Here is a 15,973-nt window from a genome sequence, read left to right as displayed (position 1 = left end):
CTGGCCATGGTCACACAGTAAATGACTGTGACAGTATTTGAATCCAGGTTTTCCTGACTCCCCATTTAGCACTCTCTCCACAACACCACCTACCTGTGGGACAAGGCTAACATGGATATTGCAGAAGTTCTCTCTTTTTGCCTTAAACTGGAACTGCCTAAATGCTTCAACAAATGGCATGCCTTCGATGTCTCCAATAGTGCCACCCAGCTGGGAAAACAAAAATAAGAAGTTAAAATTTGGTAATTCGTTAACAAAGGAATGGAAAAAAAAATCCTATTCTGCGTAGCACCACTGGCCAAGATCAATGACCACAGAAACCATTCTTACTCCTCTGTGACCAAGTGTTACAAATCTGTAAGCATAATAAAAGCAGGCAAAGAAAAGAAAAATCAGCCCAAGCAAGTGAGAAGGAAAAAAGACAGAGGAGTAAAAAAAGAAAAATATTGGTAGAGAGCAGAAAAGAAGGGAATTAAGGAGGAGAAAGAAGGTGAAGAGAGAGTTGAGGAGGAGGAAAGCAGGGTATTGAGGAAAGGGAGATGAGAACAGGGAAGCAGAAAGGGAACTTGGAGTGTTTTTAAAGGGAAGAAAAGGAATACAGTCAGAAAGAGTCCATGGATGATGACAAGGAAGAATCTGGACCAGGAAGATGAAGGTGAACATTAATAGACATAGCAACAGTAAAAATGTTCAAGGCATTGAGGAATTCTACCAACATTGCCAGAAAATTGAATGTAATTGCCTATATCTAGTATTAAATATTTAATACATTTTCCCTCAATTAAGTTCAAAATATTTTCAGATCCATCACTACCAGGTATAGTCAATTTTGTATGTCTCTACTGCCTCTAGCATAAAATGTAAACTTCTCATCCTGACATTTTTTTAACTTTAAAATTTTTTAAGGGCTTATACATTCTGCCTCCAATTTATTTACTACTCCTCTGTCAAAGACACTCTGTGTTGAGTGCCAGGTTTCCAACATTGAGAGGAAAAGTAGAGGGAGAAAAAGAGAGATATACAAAGCAAGGACCAGACAGGGGATACAGATCTCCATGATCTCGGTTTATTATGACAAAGAGAAAGATTTTTATAGAATGCAGAGTATTAAGCATTATATCATTTAAAAGGCATAACTTTCTCACAGAATATTGTTTATGAAAAAACTTTACCCAAAACATTTCTAGGGCACTTCTACAAACCCAAGCAATTGAGAAATACTGACAGTAACTTGTAGGTTTACAGGAATCAGGGGAAGAGAGTCTGGGTCATTTGGTCATGACATTACAAAGGCTTCTTGGGTCATCAAAATAAAGAACAACTCAAGGATTATTATGAAGGAAGCTTTTCAGGAGATGTCTTTATCTGAGTTTCAGCTAGACAACATTTTTGAGCTGCTATATTGAGATCCAGCTTTGTCATGAAATCTCAGGCAAACTCACAAGGGGCAGCTGGGTAGCTCAGTGGATTGAGAGCCAGGCCTAGAAACAGGAGGTCCTAGGTTCAAATCTGGCCTCAGACACTTCCCAGTTGTGTGACCCTGGGCAAGTCACTTAACCCCCATTACCTAGCCCTTACCGCTCTTCTGCCTTGGAGAACAGTACTGACTCCAAGAGGAAGGTAAGGGTTTTTTTTTAAATAAAAATAAAAAATAAATAAAAATAAAACTGCCCCTCACAATGCAAGCTCACAACCATCTCACTTTGGCTTTGCAAAGATACCATATCTCTTCTTTTGTCCTAATCATATACGAATGTTGTTGTTTAGTTATTTTTCAGTTGTGTCCAACTTTTCATGACCCCATTTGGGGTTTTCTTGGGAAAGATGTTGGAGTGGTTTGCCATTTCTTTCTCTAGCTCATTTTAACAGATGTGGAATCAGAGGCAAACAGAGTTAAGGGGCTTACCCTGGGTCAAATAGCTATAAAGTGCCTGGGGTCATATTTGAATCCATTGAAGATGAGGAGATAGAAAGAACCAGTATAAAAAAAAAGAAAAAAAAACATTTAAGTTCTTAATGAAGAACAAATTGATAGAATCAAACTACATCATGAAGAATCCCTAGGAACATAATATGCAACTAGAAAAAGAGAAAGAAAGGGAACAACACACATAAAAAAATACCCTATTAATTGATCATGGCATAACATACATACCCAATGAAAAGCATAACAGGTTAAAAAATATGTTTCACTGAGGCGGACATGATTGGGGATGTGGACTAGAAACAACCACACCAATGCAACTAACAACAATATGGAAATAGGTCCTGAACAAGGACACATGTTACAACCAGTGGAAATGTGCGTCGGCCATGGGTGGGGGGAGTGGGGGGGAGTGAAGGGGAAAGTAGGGGCATGAAGCATGTAAACAGGTTAAAAATGAATATTAATAAATGTTTAAATTTAAAAAAAATTTTTTAAATATGTTTCAGGGGAAATTACTTAAATTCAAAAATCAAAAAGATATCATATATACTTTTCACATAGCCAACACTGGTTCCTAAGACATTCTTAAGGCACCGGATTCTGAAACTAGGGCTTTAAAATTTATCTGCTTCTGCACTCACATGGCCAACACTGGAATTGCATGCATCCTTTCAACCAAAAGGAAAGTTTTCATTTTACAATACAAAGATAGAGTCAAGTCTTGTCTTCCTACCAAGAATCTTCCAGTGTTACTAATAGTATATTTCTAAATCCTAAATTCATCTGACACCCTCCACACCCAATCTCCAAAGGTCAGGAAAACAAAATCTGTACGAATTACTTAAATGTATTTGGATTTTTCATCTCAAGTTGAAACTGAAAATGATGACAAATGTATACAGTGCCTTTTTTTAGGATCAGAGATTAGGAAACTCTCATGTAAGAAAAAATCCCTCTGCTAAAATGCAGTGTGGCAAATATTCTGCGATTTATGGTCTTAGAGAGATGTTTGGACAACAACTTACACAAAGTCAGTTTGTCCCAAGCAAGACGTGAACTTCTTGACTCAGGGTACTTCTTTGTGGCCCTCTACCCACTATTCCACATTGATCCCAAGCCTTTAAGGCTTACAAAACACACTCTTCACAATGCTCAGAGGTAAGAGTGGAAGCATTATTATTCCCATTTTTTCAGATGAGGAAACACGACTTTCCTGTGATCAAACAGACAGTAGGTGTCTCAGATAAGAGTCAAACCTTGGTCTACTGACTCCAGGTCTGGGCCTCTGCTCGCTACACTGCCTAGGGCTGATGAAGACATCTGTATGTATTTATCTTTTTTTTTTTTTTAAACCCTTGTACTTCGGTGTATTGTCTCATAGGTGGAAGATTGGTAAGGGTAGGCAATGGGGGTCAAGTGACTTGCCCAGGGTCACACAGCTGGAAGTGGCTGAGGCCGGGTTTGAACCTAGGACCTCCTGTCTCTAGGCCTGACTCTCACTCCACTGAGCTACCCAGCTGCCCCCCATCTGTATGTATTTATATCTATCAATCTGTCATTTATCTGTCAGTCTATAGATACAGGATGATAGATGAGAGATCTTTCAATAGACTGACCCCACAGAGATCTGTCGATGTGCAGAAATAGATAAATCTATCAATATAGATGACAAATCTATCAATAAATGATAGATCTATCAACAGACAGAAGTCGATCTATTTGATCTATCACTGGATCACTGATATAGATAGTTCTATTAATAAGAGAGAAAGATGGTATCTCTATTGAGAAAAATGGATAAGTAGATAGATCTATCAAGAAATTAAGAAGTGAAAGATCTATCTATTGAGAGAGAGAGGAGCTAAATAGGGAGACGGAGAGACAGAGAAGCAGAGAGAGAGAGAGGAGCTGGGGGAAGGGAGGAGAGAGAGAGAGAGAGATAAAGAGACAGAAACAGAGAGACAGGAGACAGATGGAGAAAGAAAGGAACAGGGGAGGGGGAAAAGGGGAGAAGCAGAGAGGAGGGAGACAGAAAGAGGCAAAGGGGGGGGGGAGTGGCAAGGAGAGCAAGAGGAAATAGAGGAAGAAAGGGAAGAAGGAGGCAAATGGGGTGAGAGAATGGGACAGGGAAAGAAGAAAACAGAAAGGGAAGGAGAGGAGTGGAGCTACATTCTACCGTCTCAGACTTCTACCCTACTGATTATAGGCATCGTGGTGTCATCAACAGTTGACTGGGCTTGAAGTACAAGTGTATGGGTTTGAATCCCAGCTCCGCTACTGTGGAGCCAGTGTCACCATAAGGGACTGACCACTCACAATTATTTCAGGCCATGGGAAAGGGCATACATTCACCTGCCTCAGAAGGATAAAGAATTTCCCTTGAGAAAGTAAAAATGCAGCTGAGACAATTCACTCCTCATTTCTTCCCTTTAGTTTCCCTTGGAGAGGTCAGGAATGATATAAACATTGGAATTCCACACAATGTGAACAGCCAAAAAGGATGTTAAACATTTGCCATGCTCCACTCAACCGAATTTCTCTAACTTTTAGTAAATCATTCCCAATACAGAATTTCAGGCACCTGATGTTTAATATACTGTTGCTAATACACTGGTAATTGGATTGTCCAAGAGGAAAGGTGCAGGACTCATCCCAGATTCGATTAAGGGGGACCCGGGGAAGGGGAGCAAAGGAAGGCGGGGGCCTTCATAAAACAGCATTGAAGGTTTCAAAGAGGCAGCTCAGTGATTCATCAGACAGAGCACCGAGCCTAGAGGCAGGAAGAATTAAGTTCAAATTCAGCTCCAGATACTCACTGCTGTGGGACCCTGGGTTTGCCTCAATTTACTCCTCTGCAAAACAGGGATTAAAAACAGCCTCCTAGAGTTGTCATGGGGATAGAGTGAGTTAATACTTGCAAACCTCTATATAAATGCTAGCTCTTACAGATTTTATTTGTATTAGGTTTTTCCAGTCATGATGTTCACATATTGGGTGAATCAGGAATTCCATTATATACAATATTTACTGAAATTCCTATCTAGTATTTACATAGAGATTTAAGGTCTATAAAGTGCTTTACAAACATTATTTTATTTGATCCTCACAATTCTTGGAGGTTGTTATTATCTCCATTTTATAGAAAAGGAAACTAGAAGCAAACACATTAAATGACTTGCCCAGGGTCATACAGCTAGCAAATCTCTACAGCCAGATATGAAGCCACTAAGTAGCTATGGCTGACTTAAAACTCTATGTTTAGGAAAGGCACCCAAAAAAAGAAAGAAAAAACCACCCAGAAGGCTGTTGACTGAGCAAGGCACTCATCTATCATGGAGGCCAACAGAAATGCGCCCCATACTTGCCTCTATGACACATATCTGGGGTTCTTCCTTATGACCATCCACAGGAATTTTGGCCTGATTCATCACCCATTCCTGAACAGCATCAGTAATATGAGGAACAACTAGAAGAGACAACAAATGTAAAATTATTCATTACTGACGCTGAATGTCTTTTAACTGTCCAAACAACACATGGAGATGAGAGCTTACAAGTGAGCCTAGTTACAATTCTGATACCAGAATTTCCTTTCACTAAATGAAGGATGACAAGATGCTTTTTTATACACAACAAATTAGACATTTAATTATAGTAACTTTAAGAAATTGATAGCTGAATTTAACATTATAATTGTTCTCTATTGCATATGAATGAAATTAAGATGTGCCATGATAATTTATTTTCTTCGAAGCCTCTTTTCTCCTCAGATACATTCACAAGAGGTCTTGGATCCAATTCTAAATATTCAAATTGGTCAACAAACACCTTTGATCATTTGAATTCACATTTAGGCCACTTTATAATAAGATATCAAAACTTGTCTTTTTTTTTTAAGTAAAAATGTTTCCTATTTTCACATGTTCACAATTTGTAGGCTTAATCTTTTATGTAAAAAATGTATACACAGAGGATAATGGGCCAGGCCTGGAGTCAGGAGGACTTAGATTCAAATATGACCTAAGCCACTTCCTAGCTAGATCCTGGCAAGTCACTTAACCCAATTGCCTAGCCCTTGCTGCTATTCTGTCTTAGAACTTATAATAAAAATAGAAGGTGGAAGTTCTTTTTTTTTTTTCATATAAACTCACTAAAGAAAGTCAGAACTTTTTTTTTTTTAACTTAGAGTGGTCTAAAAGATTCATGGGCATACCTTGTACTGTTTTCCCCAAGTAATCACCATGCCTTTCTTTATTGATTACATGCTGATAGATCTTCCCAGTAGTGATATTGTTGTCTTTATAAAGGTTAATATCCAAGAACCTTTCATAGTTTCCCAAGTCTAGGTCAACTTCTCCTCCATCATTTAATACAAACACTTCACCTGGGGGGAGAAGGGGGGAAAGGTGAAAAATAATATTTAGAGTTTTTAAGAGAGTTTTAGCAAACCAAAAAGATATGAAAACTTTCTATCATACTTCAACAGGGTTAAGAATAGGGACTGGACCTGTGATTTCAATGATTCAGGGAATTATCGATTGGTCAATAAGCATTTCTTCAATGACTGCTTTTGTGACAGTCACTGTTGCCAACACAGCCAAAAATGACCCCTGCTCTCTGGTTTTTAGACTAATGGGCAAAATATTTATGTACAAATAAAAGAAAGAGAGATGTGTGTGTGTGGATAAAAACACAGGTATGTTTACACATATAAAAATGATTAAAAAAAAAGAATATAATCAATAGAGGAAAAACAATAGTATTAAAGAAAATAAAGAAAAGTTTCGTATAGAAGATGGGATTCTCCTTCCACCAATACAGAGACCTAATGAATTATTTTAGCTATTTATTCCCCTTCAACTAACTTGAAAGTAATCCTTTCAATTTAAGATTGTGGGCATTACTGTTCATCAGTTGTCCACCCCCCTTCAGGGCAGCCAGGTGATGCAGGGGAGAGAGCACTGGGGTTAAAATCAGGAAGATTCAACCTCAAATCTGGCCTCAGAAACTAGCTGTGTGACCCCAAGCAAGTCACTTAACCTTGTTTGCCTCAGTCATCTCATCTGTAAGATGAACTGGAGAAGGAAATGGCAAGCCACTGCAGTATCTTTGCCAAGAAAATCCCAAATGGAGTCATATAGAACCAGACTCAACGAATAACACTAACTCACAAGACCAGATGACCTTGTGTTTTGCTGAGAGGCTTCAGGGACCTAGGGTCAGGTCCACTATATGATGAAGCATAAAAGTAGTACTTTCTTGGATATTTATTTGGAGTATTTATGTTTATCTATGTATGTGCATGTATGTTCTACTTTACATATGTGTAGATATACGTATATATACATTTTACTTCACAAAAAACAACCTAGATTCCAAAATGAATTGAAAGATGCTCTCTTTAATTATCAATTTATTTGAATGAAAGTCTCTAACAAAAATTTTACTGTAAGAAAATGGGAAATTCCTATTCTTTTCATAGTAATCAAAAAACTAGAAATCAAGAGGGTGCCCTATTGGAGACTGGCTAAACAAATGATATAAGAATGTAGTGGAATATTATTATGCCATAAGAAATGAACAATTTCAAAGGAAAATGAGAAAACTTCTAGGAACTGATGTCAAATGAAATAAGCAGAATAAAAGAACAATTTATAGATTGTCACAATATAAAGAAAGACTGGAATGCTGATTGATGCAATGATAAACCACCATCATCAGAGGACTGATGATAAAACATGCAACCTACCTCTTGTCATCAAGGTGACAGACTTCAAATGTAGAACAAGACACTTAAAATATGTCTAGTATATCAGTTCAATTTGTTGAACTATGAATTTTAAAGGTTCTGGGTTTTTTTAATTGCTCAATGTTGAAGGCAATAGAAGGAAGAGAAATGTTTATAAACTTAAATAACTTTTTAAAATAAAATGAGAGGTTATTTTTGTTTTTGTTTTCTTTAAGGAAAATGCCTTGTGGTCCTCTTAATGGAGCCTGTTCTTGTCTTTTGAATCTATTTATTTAAAATTTTTCTTCCTTAGGATTTTGCTCTCCCAAACCCATCACATTTCACAAAAGACTTTAAAAGAGTAATCATTTTGTGAACTGGAAAGACCTCCAGGAACTGATGCAGAGTGAAAGGAGCAGCACCAGAAGAACATTGTACACAGAGACTGATACACTATGGTAAAATCGAATGTAATGGGCTTCTGTACCAGCAGCAATACAATGACCCAGAACAATTCTGAGGGATTTATGGTAAAGAACGTTACCCACATTCAGAGGAAGAACTATAGGAGTGGAAACACAGAAGAAAAACAACTGCTTGAACACATGGGTTGATGCGGACATGATTGGGGATGTAGACTCGAAACTACCACACCAATGCAACTATCAACAATTTGGAAATAGGTCTTGATCAATGACACATGTTAAAACCAGTAGAGGGGGCAGCTGGGTAGCTCAGTGGAGTGAGAATCAGGCCTAGAGACGGGAGGTCCTAGGTTCAAACCCGGCCTCAGCCACTTCCCAGCTGTGTGACCCTGGGCAAGTCACTTGACCCCCATTGCCCACCCTTACCAATCTTCCACTATGAGACAATACACCGAAGTACAAGGGTCTAAAAAAAACAAAAACAAAAACAAAAAAAAAAAACAGTAGAAATGCTTATCGGCCATGGGAGGGGGGGAGGTCGGGGGGAGAAGGGGAAAGTAAGAGCATAAATCATGTAACCATGTTAACTTTTCTAAAAAATAAATATTAATAAATGTAAAAAAAAGTAATAATTTGCTTCAGAGCACTGGCATCCTCTGCTTTGAAATTGCCAGGACCAAATTTTGAATTAGATTATCTTGAATAAAGCTTCAATTTTTAGAAAGATAATAGGAAAGAAAGTAGATTCCTTTTAGCACAACTGAGAGCATCGCCACTAATTGAGGAGAAATGTGTCTAGGTCTCCATTACACTTGCTAATTGTGGACCATCCTCATTATGGGTGAACTTTTCTAAAGCCATTTTGGAAGAATTAAATGTCTCACTGACAATTCCAAACTCAATAAAAAGCCTCAATTGTCAATGCTGGAATTCATGGTGAAAAATATCCAATTGCCTGAAGAACTCAATTCGGCCTCCCTCTTTTATATCTCTTGCTAATTCTCATAAGTGAATTCTGTCTGACAGCTCTCTCTTATTCTGATGCTACAAAAAGAGAGGCGAATTGAAAGAACTCATGATTATAATTGTCTGTACTTAACACACAGTTGATTTACTTCCTGCTTAAAATTCATTTTAATCCATTAACCCAGGATTGTAGAAAGAAGTGATGGTCCTACTATCGTGAACATTTGCTTTAGCAGCAATTTTCTTGTGTCTCCAAGTTCTCAGGAGAGGCCATGTGCCCTAACCATATAACACCTCAGTGCATCTTCAATTATTTGGAGGATATCGTATAGTGAAATTACAAGATTTTCTCTGAATTAATTTCATTTTGAAAGTGAATTTTCAGTGGCAGCTAGGTGGCTCAGTGGATAGAGAGCCAAGCCTAGAGACAGGAAATCTTGGGTTCAAATCTGGCCTCAGATACTTCCTAGCTGTGTGACCCTAGGCAAGTCACCGAACCCCAATTAGTTGGCCCTTACCACTCTTCTGCCTTGGAATTGATACTTTATTGATTCAAAGACAGAAGGTATGGATTTTAAAAGAAAGGAGAAAGTGAATTTTTAAATCATAAAGCACTATTCTGGATTTGGAGACATGAATTAGAAAACTGAAATTAACTCCAAAATGTGTGGCCATTACTGAATTTGTGATTAGTATTATTAATTATATTTATTATTAACATTATTTTAAAAGCATGTTAGAAAAAGTTATTCAAAAAACTTGTACTAAAAAAATTAAAATTAAAAAAAAACTTGTACTAGACAAATTAAGTCATCTCCATAAGATTGTGCCCAATATTATTCCTTCTCTCTGTCCTTTTCCTGTTCACCAGTTCCTTCTTTGCCGTCTACAAACATTCCAAATATTCCTAAAAAAAAACTCTCCCTGAATCTCATCTTTGATGGGTTTGTCCTATATCTCTTCTCCCTTTGTCAGCTAAATTCCTTGAGAAAGCTATCTACAGTCAGTGTTTCCATTTATTCTCCTCTTCCTCTCTTTAAGCCCTCAGAAATCTGGTTTCCAACCTTACCTCTCAACTAAAGCTACTCTCTTACTTGCTACACGTGGCCTTTTCTCAGTCCTCAGTCTTTCCCAGCTTCTTTAAGGCATTTGACACTGCTGACTACCCTCTCCTCCCAGCTGCTGCTATCTCTTCTCGGAGTTTTTGGGACCCTCCTCTCTCCTTGCTCTCCTCCTAGCTAGCGGGCGCTGTGTCCTCCCCACTTACACAGCCACCTCCCTACAAGATTCAGGTCCTGTCCTCATTGCCTCTTATCTGAATTATTGTAATTGTCTATTGGCCTCCTTGCCCCAACTCCCTTCCCCTCCAATCTTCTTCCCTATCTTCCAGACACTGCCAAAGGGATTTTCTTAAAAGTCTGAGCCTAAAAAAAGGGGAAAGGACTTACTTATACAAATATTTATAGCTGTTCTCTTTGTGGTGGCAAAGAATTGGAAATTAAAGGGATGTCCCTCAATGGGGAAATGGCTGAACAAAATGTGGTACATGTTAGTGATGGAATAGAATACTATTGTGCTATCAAGAATGCATGTAGGGGGCAGCTGGGTGGCTCAGTAGATTGAGAGTCAGGCTTAGAGACAGGAGGCCCTAGGTTCAAATCTGGCCTCAGACACTTCCCAGCTGTGTGACCCTGGGCAAGTCACTTGACCCCCACTGCCTAGCCCTTACCACTCTTCTGCCTTGGAGCCAATACACGCTATTGACTCCAAGATGGAAGGTAAGGGTTTAAAAAAAAAAAAGAATGATGAACAGGATGATTTCAGAAAGACCTACGTGAACTGATTGCAGAGTAAAGTAAGCAGAACCAGGAGAACACTGTACACAGTAACAGCAATATTGTGGAATAATCAAATGGAACACTTAGCTACCCTCAGTCATACAATGATCCAGGACAAATCGAAGGGACTTATGACAAGGAATGCTATCCACCTCCAGAGAAAGAACTGCTGGAGTTAGACACAGATCAAAACATGCCATTTTTCACTTGTTTACTGGGGTATATGTTGTGGGGTTTTGGTTTTATAAGATTAGTCACTTACAAAAATGAACAATATGGAAATATGTTTTGTGTGATAATACCCAGATTGAATTGCATGCCAACTGCAGAAGAGGAATAGGGAAGGAGGGAGGGAAACAATTTAGATCATATAAATTCAGAAAACTTATGTAGAAATTTGTTATTGCATGTAATTGCTAAAAAATTAATTTAAAGAACTAAAATTTTACATTAAAAAAAGCACTGTTCTGACCATGTCACACACACACTCTCTCACTCAATAAACTTCAGTGGATGTGCCTATGACCTCTAGGCTCAAATATCAATTCCTCTTTGTCATTTAACCTCATTTGTATAGTTGTTCCCCTACAGTGTGTGGGGGATGGGGGGGAGCAATGGGGCAGCTAAGTAGTGCAGTGGACAGTGTAAGACCTGGGGCCAGAAAGACTTCTTTTCCTGAGTTCAAATCTAGTCTTAGCTGTGTGACCCTGGGCAAGTCACTTAACCCTGTTTCCCTCAGTTTTCCTAGATCCATAAAATGAGCTGCAGAAGAAAATGGCAAACCATTTCAGTATCTTTGCTGAGAAAACCCCAAATGGGGTCACGTAGAGGCAGACACAACTAAAATGAATGAACAACTAAAACAACGCTGTCATTTAAATTTCTTTACAATCTAGCCCCTTTCTAGCTTTCCAGTCTTTCTACACATTACTGCCTTCCATATACTCCAGGAAAACTGGCCCACTGGCTGTTCTAAACATCTGCTGTTGTTGTTCAGGCATTCAGCTATGTCCCGCTCTATGGGACCTCATAGACAAAATCTTCTTGGCAAAGATACTGGAGTGGTTTACCATTTCCTTCTCCAGTGTCTCCCCATTTTACAGATGAGGAACAGAGACAATCTGGGGTTAAGTGACTTGCCCAGAGTCATACAGCTAGTGTCTGAGGCTAAATTTAAACCCAGGCCTGCCTGAAACCAGGTCCAGCCTTTGATGTACTGAGCCACATAACTACCCATTCTACCATGACTAGAATTCACTCCTTTCACTTGTAATCTCTAATTTTCTTCAAAAATTCAGCTCAAGCACCCCTTTGAAGCATTTTCTGATTCCCGCAGATGCGATTGCACCCCCTCTCCCAAAACTGCCTCAGCTCCATTTTACAAATCCATATACATGGGTAAGCAATCTCCCTCATTAGGATAGAACCTTCTTGAGATCAGACAACATTTCCATTTTGTCTCATTATCTCCAGCACTCAGCACAGTACCTGGTCCACATGTGCTTAATAAATGTTAAACTGATATTAAAAACAAAAAATTCCAGACAGAATTTATATTACTCAGAGACTCAAGGAGTGAGAGCTTGAAAGGACTAAGAGAGATCCTTCCAAACACCTCACTGTACAGGTGAAGAAACTGAAGCCCAAAAGTTTGACTGATTTGTCTTAGAGTGACAAAATTCGGATTATCACAAAGTAATAAACAACCCTGTTAGCTATCAATTTTGCAATCTCTCTCTCCCCCTCTTCCTCCCACCCTTTCCCAATTTCCTACTGTTAATTTCCCAAACTTCAAAAATTCTGTTCAAAACATATCTCCCAGCTTCCCCTCTAGAGCCCATCTAATCCCATTCAATCATAATTTTCAGCTCTAAATTACTCAGGCAACTTTAAGTTTACCCATGCTAAAAATTTAAAAAACACACACACAATAGAAATAAACTTATTTGATTTGGGAATAAATCTAGATCTCTCTCTCTCTCTGTTTTTTGTTTTGTTTTTTTTTAATCCTTACCTTCCATCTTGGAATCAATACTATACAGGCAGAAGAGTGATAAGGGCTAGGCAATAGAGGTTAAATGACTTGCCCAGGGTCACACAGCTAAGAAGTGTCTGAGACCAGATTTGAACCTAGAATTTCCCGTCTCCAGGCCTGGCTTTCAATCCTCTGAGCTACCCAGCTGCCCCCTAAATTTAGATCTCTTGAAGTGACTTTCTTAACTAGATCTGAACTAAGCTATTAGTAAAATTATTCTGAAATTCCTTCATCTGACAAGTGATCCAACAAAGTGGTCAAAAAGAAACACATGAAGTCTTTCAAGGGCTTTGACTTACAGTTCTAAAGTCTCTTTACAGGCAACTTAGGTTTCAATTTAGGAAATTTTAAAATCAAATCAACAAGAATGTTTTAAGCATTTTTTATGTGCCAGACACTATGCTAGGTGATAGCGATTCAAATACAACAAATGAAACAGTCCCATCTCATAAGGAAGTATACTGAGAGGCATTGTGAACCAATGGAGAGAGAATTAAACCTGTAAAGTTGAGATAACCTAGATTCAAATTCTGCGTCTAACAATGACCCCGAGCTTGACCTCACATTATACCAGGGAACTCTAAGATTCTATACTGCTTACAAGACATTTTCTGGAGCAGCTAGGTGGTGCACTAGACAGAGATCCAGACCTGGAGAGAAGAGGTCCTGGATTCAACTTTGGCCTCAGACATTTCCTAGCTATGTGACCCTGAGCAAATCACTTAAACCCCAATTCCTAGCCTTACTGATACTTAGTATCAATTCTAAGACAGAAGGCAAGGGTTTAAAAAAAAAATGTTCTAGTCTTCAAATAGTAGAGGGAATGTCTCATGCTAGTAAAATCAAAGGTCCAGATTTTTTTTAAATAACTTCAACATTAAGAACCATCTTCTGGGGACAAACAGCTTAGCCAAAAGTTTCAGGCTACAAGTCAGTTGTTCTCTTTTTTTAAAACTTTTTTTTAACTTTTATTTTTTTTTTTTTACCAATTGCATGCAATAAATTTCTATACAAGTTTTCCTAAGTTATATGATTGAACTTATCTCCCTCCCTCCCTTTCCTTCCTGCTCCTGATGCTGGCAGGCAAGTAAATATGGTTTACACATGTATTATCATGCAAAACATATTTCCATATTGTTCACTTTTGTAAGTGATTAATCTTATAAAACTGAAACCCCAAAACATACACCAAAATAAACAACTGAAAAATTGTATGTTTTCATCTGCATTCAGATGAGTTGATTTCTTAAATAATTGGCTAAGAATATATGCAAAAGAAATCTCTAACAGCCAGAAAATCTGGCATACTTAATCCAAAAGAAGAGGAGTTGGTTAGGTGGACCCATGCTAGCTCACTTATTCAGATTTTTAATTTTCTCCACAAAAATACACCAACATCCCTATCTTTAGGTGAATCACAGCGCCTTACACAGAAACAAAATTATATTCTCTACTATACCATGCTCATAGGGTGAAAAAGTCCCAGCATCGATGTTAATATAGGGGTCAATTTTGATGGCAGTCACTCGGAGGCCACATGATTTGAGGATAGTTCCAATGCTGCTTGCAATGATCCCTTTTCCAATGCCAGAGATGACCCCACCAGTAACCAGGATATACTTCATTGGCAACCTAATGGCCAGAGGCCAGCACCCGGATGAGGAATCTGAAAGAAAAGGCAAATTATCACAGCATAGAATGTATGTTTGTTTGGTTTTCATAAAAAAGATACTTTGGAGTCAAATAAAAAAGCAAAAATGGCTTACTACACCTGAATTTCAAAAGAAAAAAGTAATAACAAGCACTTTATACAAAGACATCATACCTATTTTCTTGGAGAAATTCTATTCATCTCTAACCATGCTTTAATAAGCAAAAAAAAAAAATAGAAAATTAAAGAACCTACCTTCTTTAATTTAGAACTGGTTTGTCATAGGTAGCCAATAAGAAGGGGGTAAAAAAGATCAAAAGATTTTGTGATATTATAAATATGAGAAAGTGCTATTTTCTCTTCCTGTCCCACATCCTTCCCCGCACGCTTTTATTTTGGTATGCTTCTGGGAAGATCTAGCTGTACTTGATTTCCCATCTGGGATTCTATCTTACTTTTCATCAACATATCCATAACTGGATATCATAAATCTGTGATAGTGAGATTAAATCTAAAGATGGGCAAGATAGATTTAATCTCATTATTTACCCAATAAAAACCCCTTTTCACCCCTTACAGAACCAATGTTTCCTTCTGTTCCTTTCCAAATCTAGCTTTGACTGAAAGATACCATTTTATTACATACTCATGAGATATGCATGGTGGAGAGAATAGTAAATATGTGTTCTTTTTCAAATGTTTCTAACTCCTCTAGTAGAAGTGGGTGCTTTTGAAACACAAGTGTTGTAAAAAATACTTTTTACTTTTCTAGTTTGACTTGGAAGTATGTATCCTTTTCAACCATATTTTTTTTGTTAGGGTGGAGGGAGAAGAATCATTGGAGAATACTTTTTTAAAGCTTCAACAAAACATTCAATTTTTAAAGAGGTAAGTCATTTAACCTCCCCAAATCTTTTTTGTTGTTGTTGTTATAAAATGGGAGAGATTTGCAATCTGCTTCCCAGTGAGAAAAGTGCTTTACAAAGTATTATATAAATGTGAATTATTATTATGAATCCTATTTATGTCTTAAGCATGAGGGCTCACTAAATCACTTGCCCATTCTACCATGGATCTGTTCTCTTACTGATCCTGTCAATGTATTTTCTCTCCCCTTTTAAAATGTAAGCATTAAGAGAGCAGCTACATACCTCAGTGGATTGAAAGCCAGGCCTACAGACTGGAGGTCCTGGGTTTGACTCTAGTTTTCAACACTTTCTAGCTGTGTGACCCTGGGCAAATCACTTAACCCCCATTGCCTAGCCCTCAACACTATTCTGCCTGGAAACCAATGCACAATATTGATTCTAGTCAGAAGGAAAGGGTTTGTTTTCTTTTTTTTTTAATAAAGTAAAATGTAAGCCTAAGAGAGACATGGTTCTTTTGAACTTTATAGATCCAGC

General features: G+C 38.0%; 1 protein-coding gene across 1 annotated transcript in view; it reads right to left on the bottom strand.

The window, feature by feature from the left end:
- The window catches only part of CTPS2 (CTP synthase 2), a 139,548-nt gene extending 124,998 nt beyond the window's left edge, over nucleotides 1-14,550 (bottom strand). The window contains exons 1-4 of the mRNA XM_044670348.1: nucleotides 14,379-14,550; nucleotides 6,141-6,311; nucleotides 5,293-5,393; nucleotides 94-210 (exon numbers count right to left, since the gene is read on the bottom strand). Coding sequence (XP_044526283.1) covers nucleotides 94-210; nucleotides 5,293-5,393; nucleotides 6,141-6,311; nucleotides 14,379-14,544 — 555 coding nt within the window. The 5' untranslated portion in view covers nucleotides 14,545-14,550. The remainder of the gene's footprint in view (nucleotides 1-93; nucleotides 211-5,292; nucleotides 5,394-6,140; nucleotides 6,312-14,378) is intronic.
- Nucleotides 14,551-15,973: the final 1,423 nt, after the last annotated feature.

The sequence above is a fragment of the Gracilinanus agilis genome, chromosome 3 (genome assembly GCF_016433145.1).
Source record: "Gracilinanus agilis isolate LMUSP501 chromosome 3, AgileGrace, whole genome shotgun sequence".
NCBI classification, from domain to species: Eukaryota; Metazoa; Chordata; class Mammalia; order Didelphimorphia; family Didelphidae; genus Gracilinanus; species Gracilinanus agilis.
The sequence above is the reverse complement of the archived record's forward strand: the minus strand, read 5'-3'. Positions and strand labels throughout refer to the sequence as shown.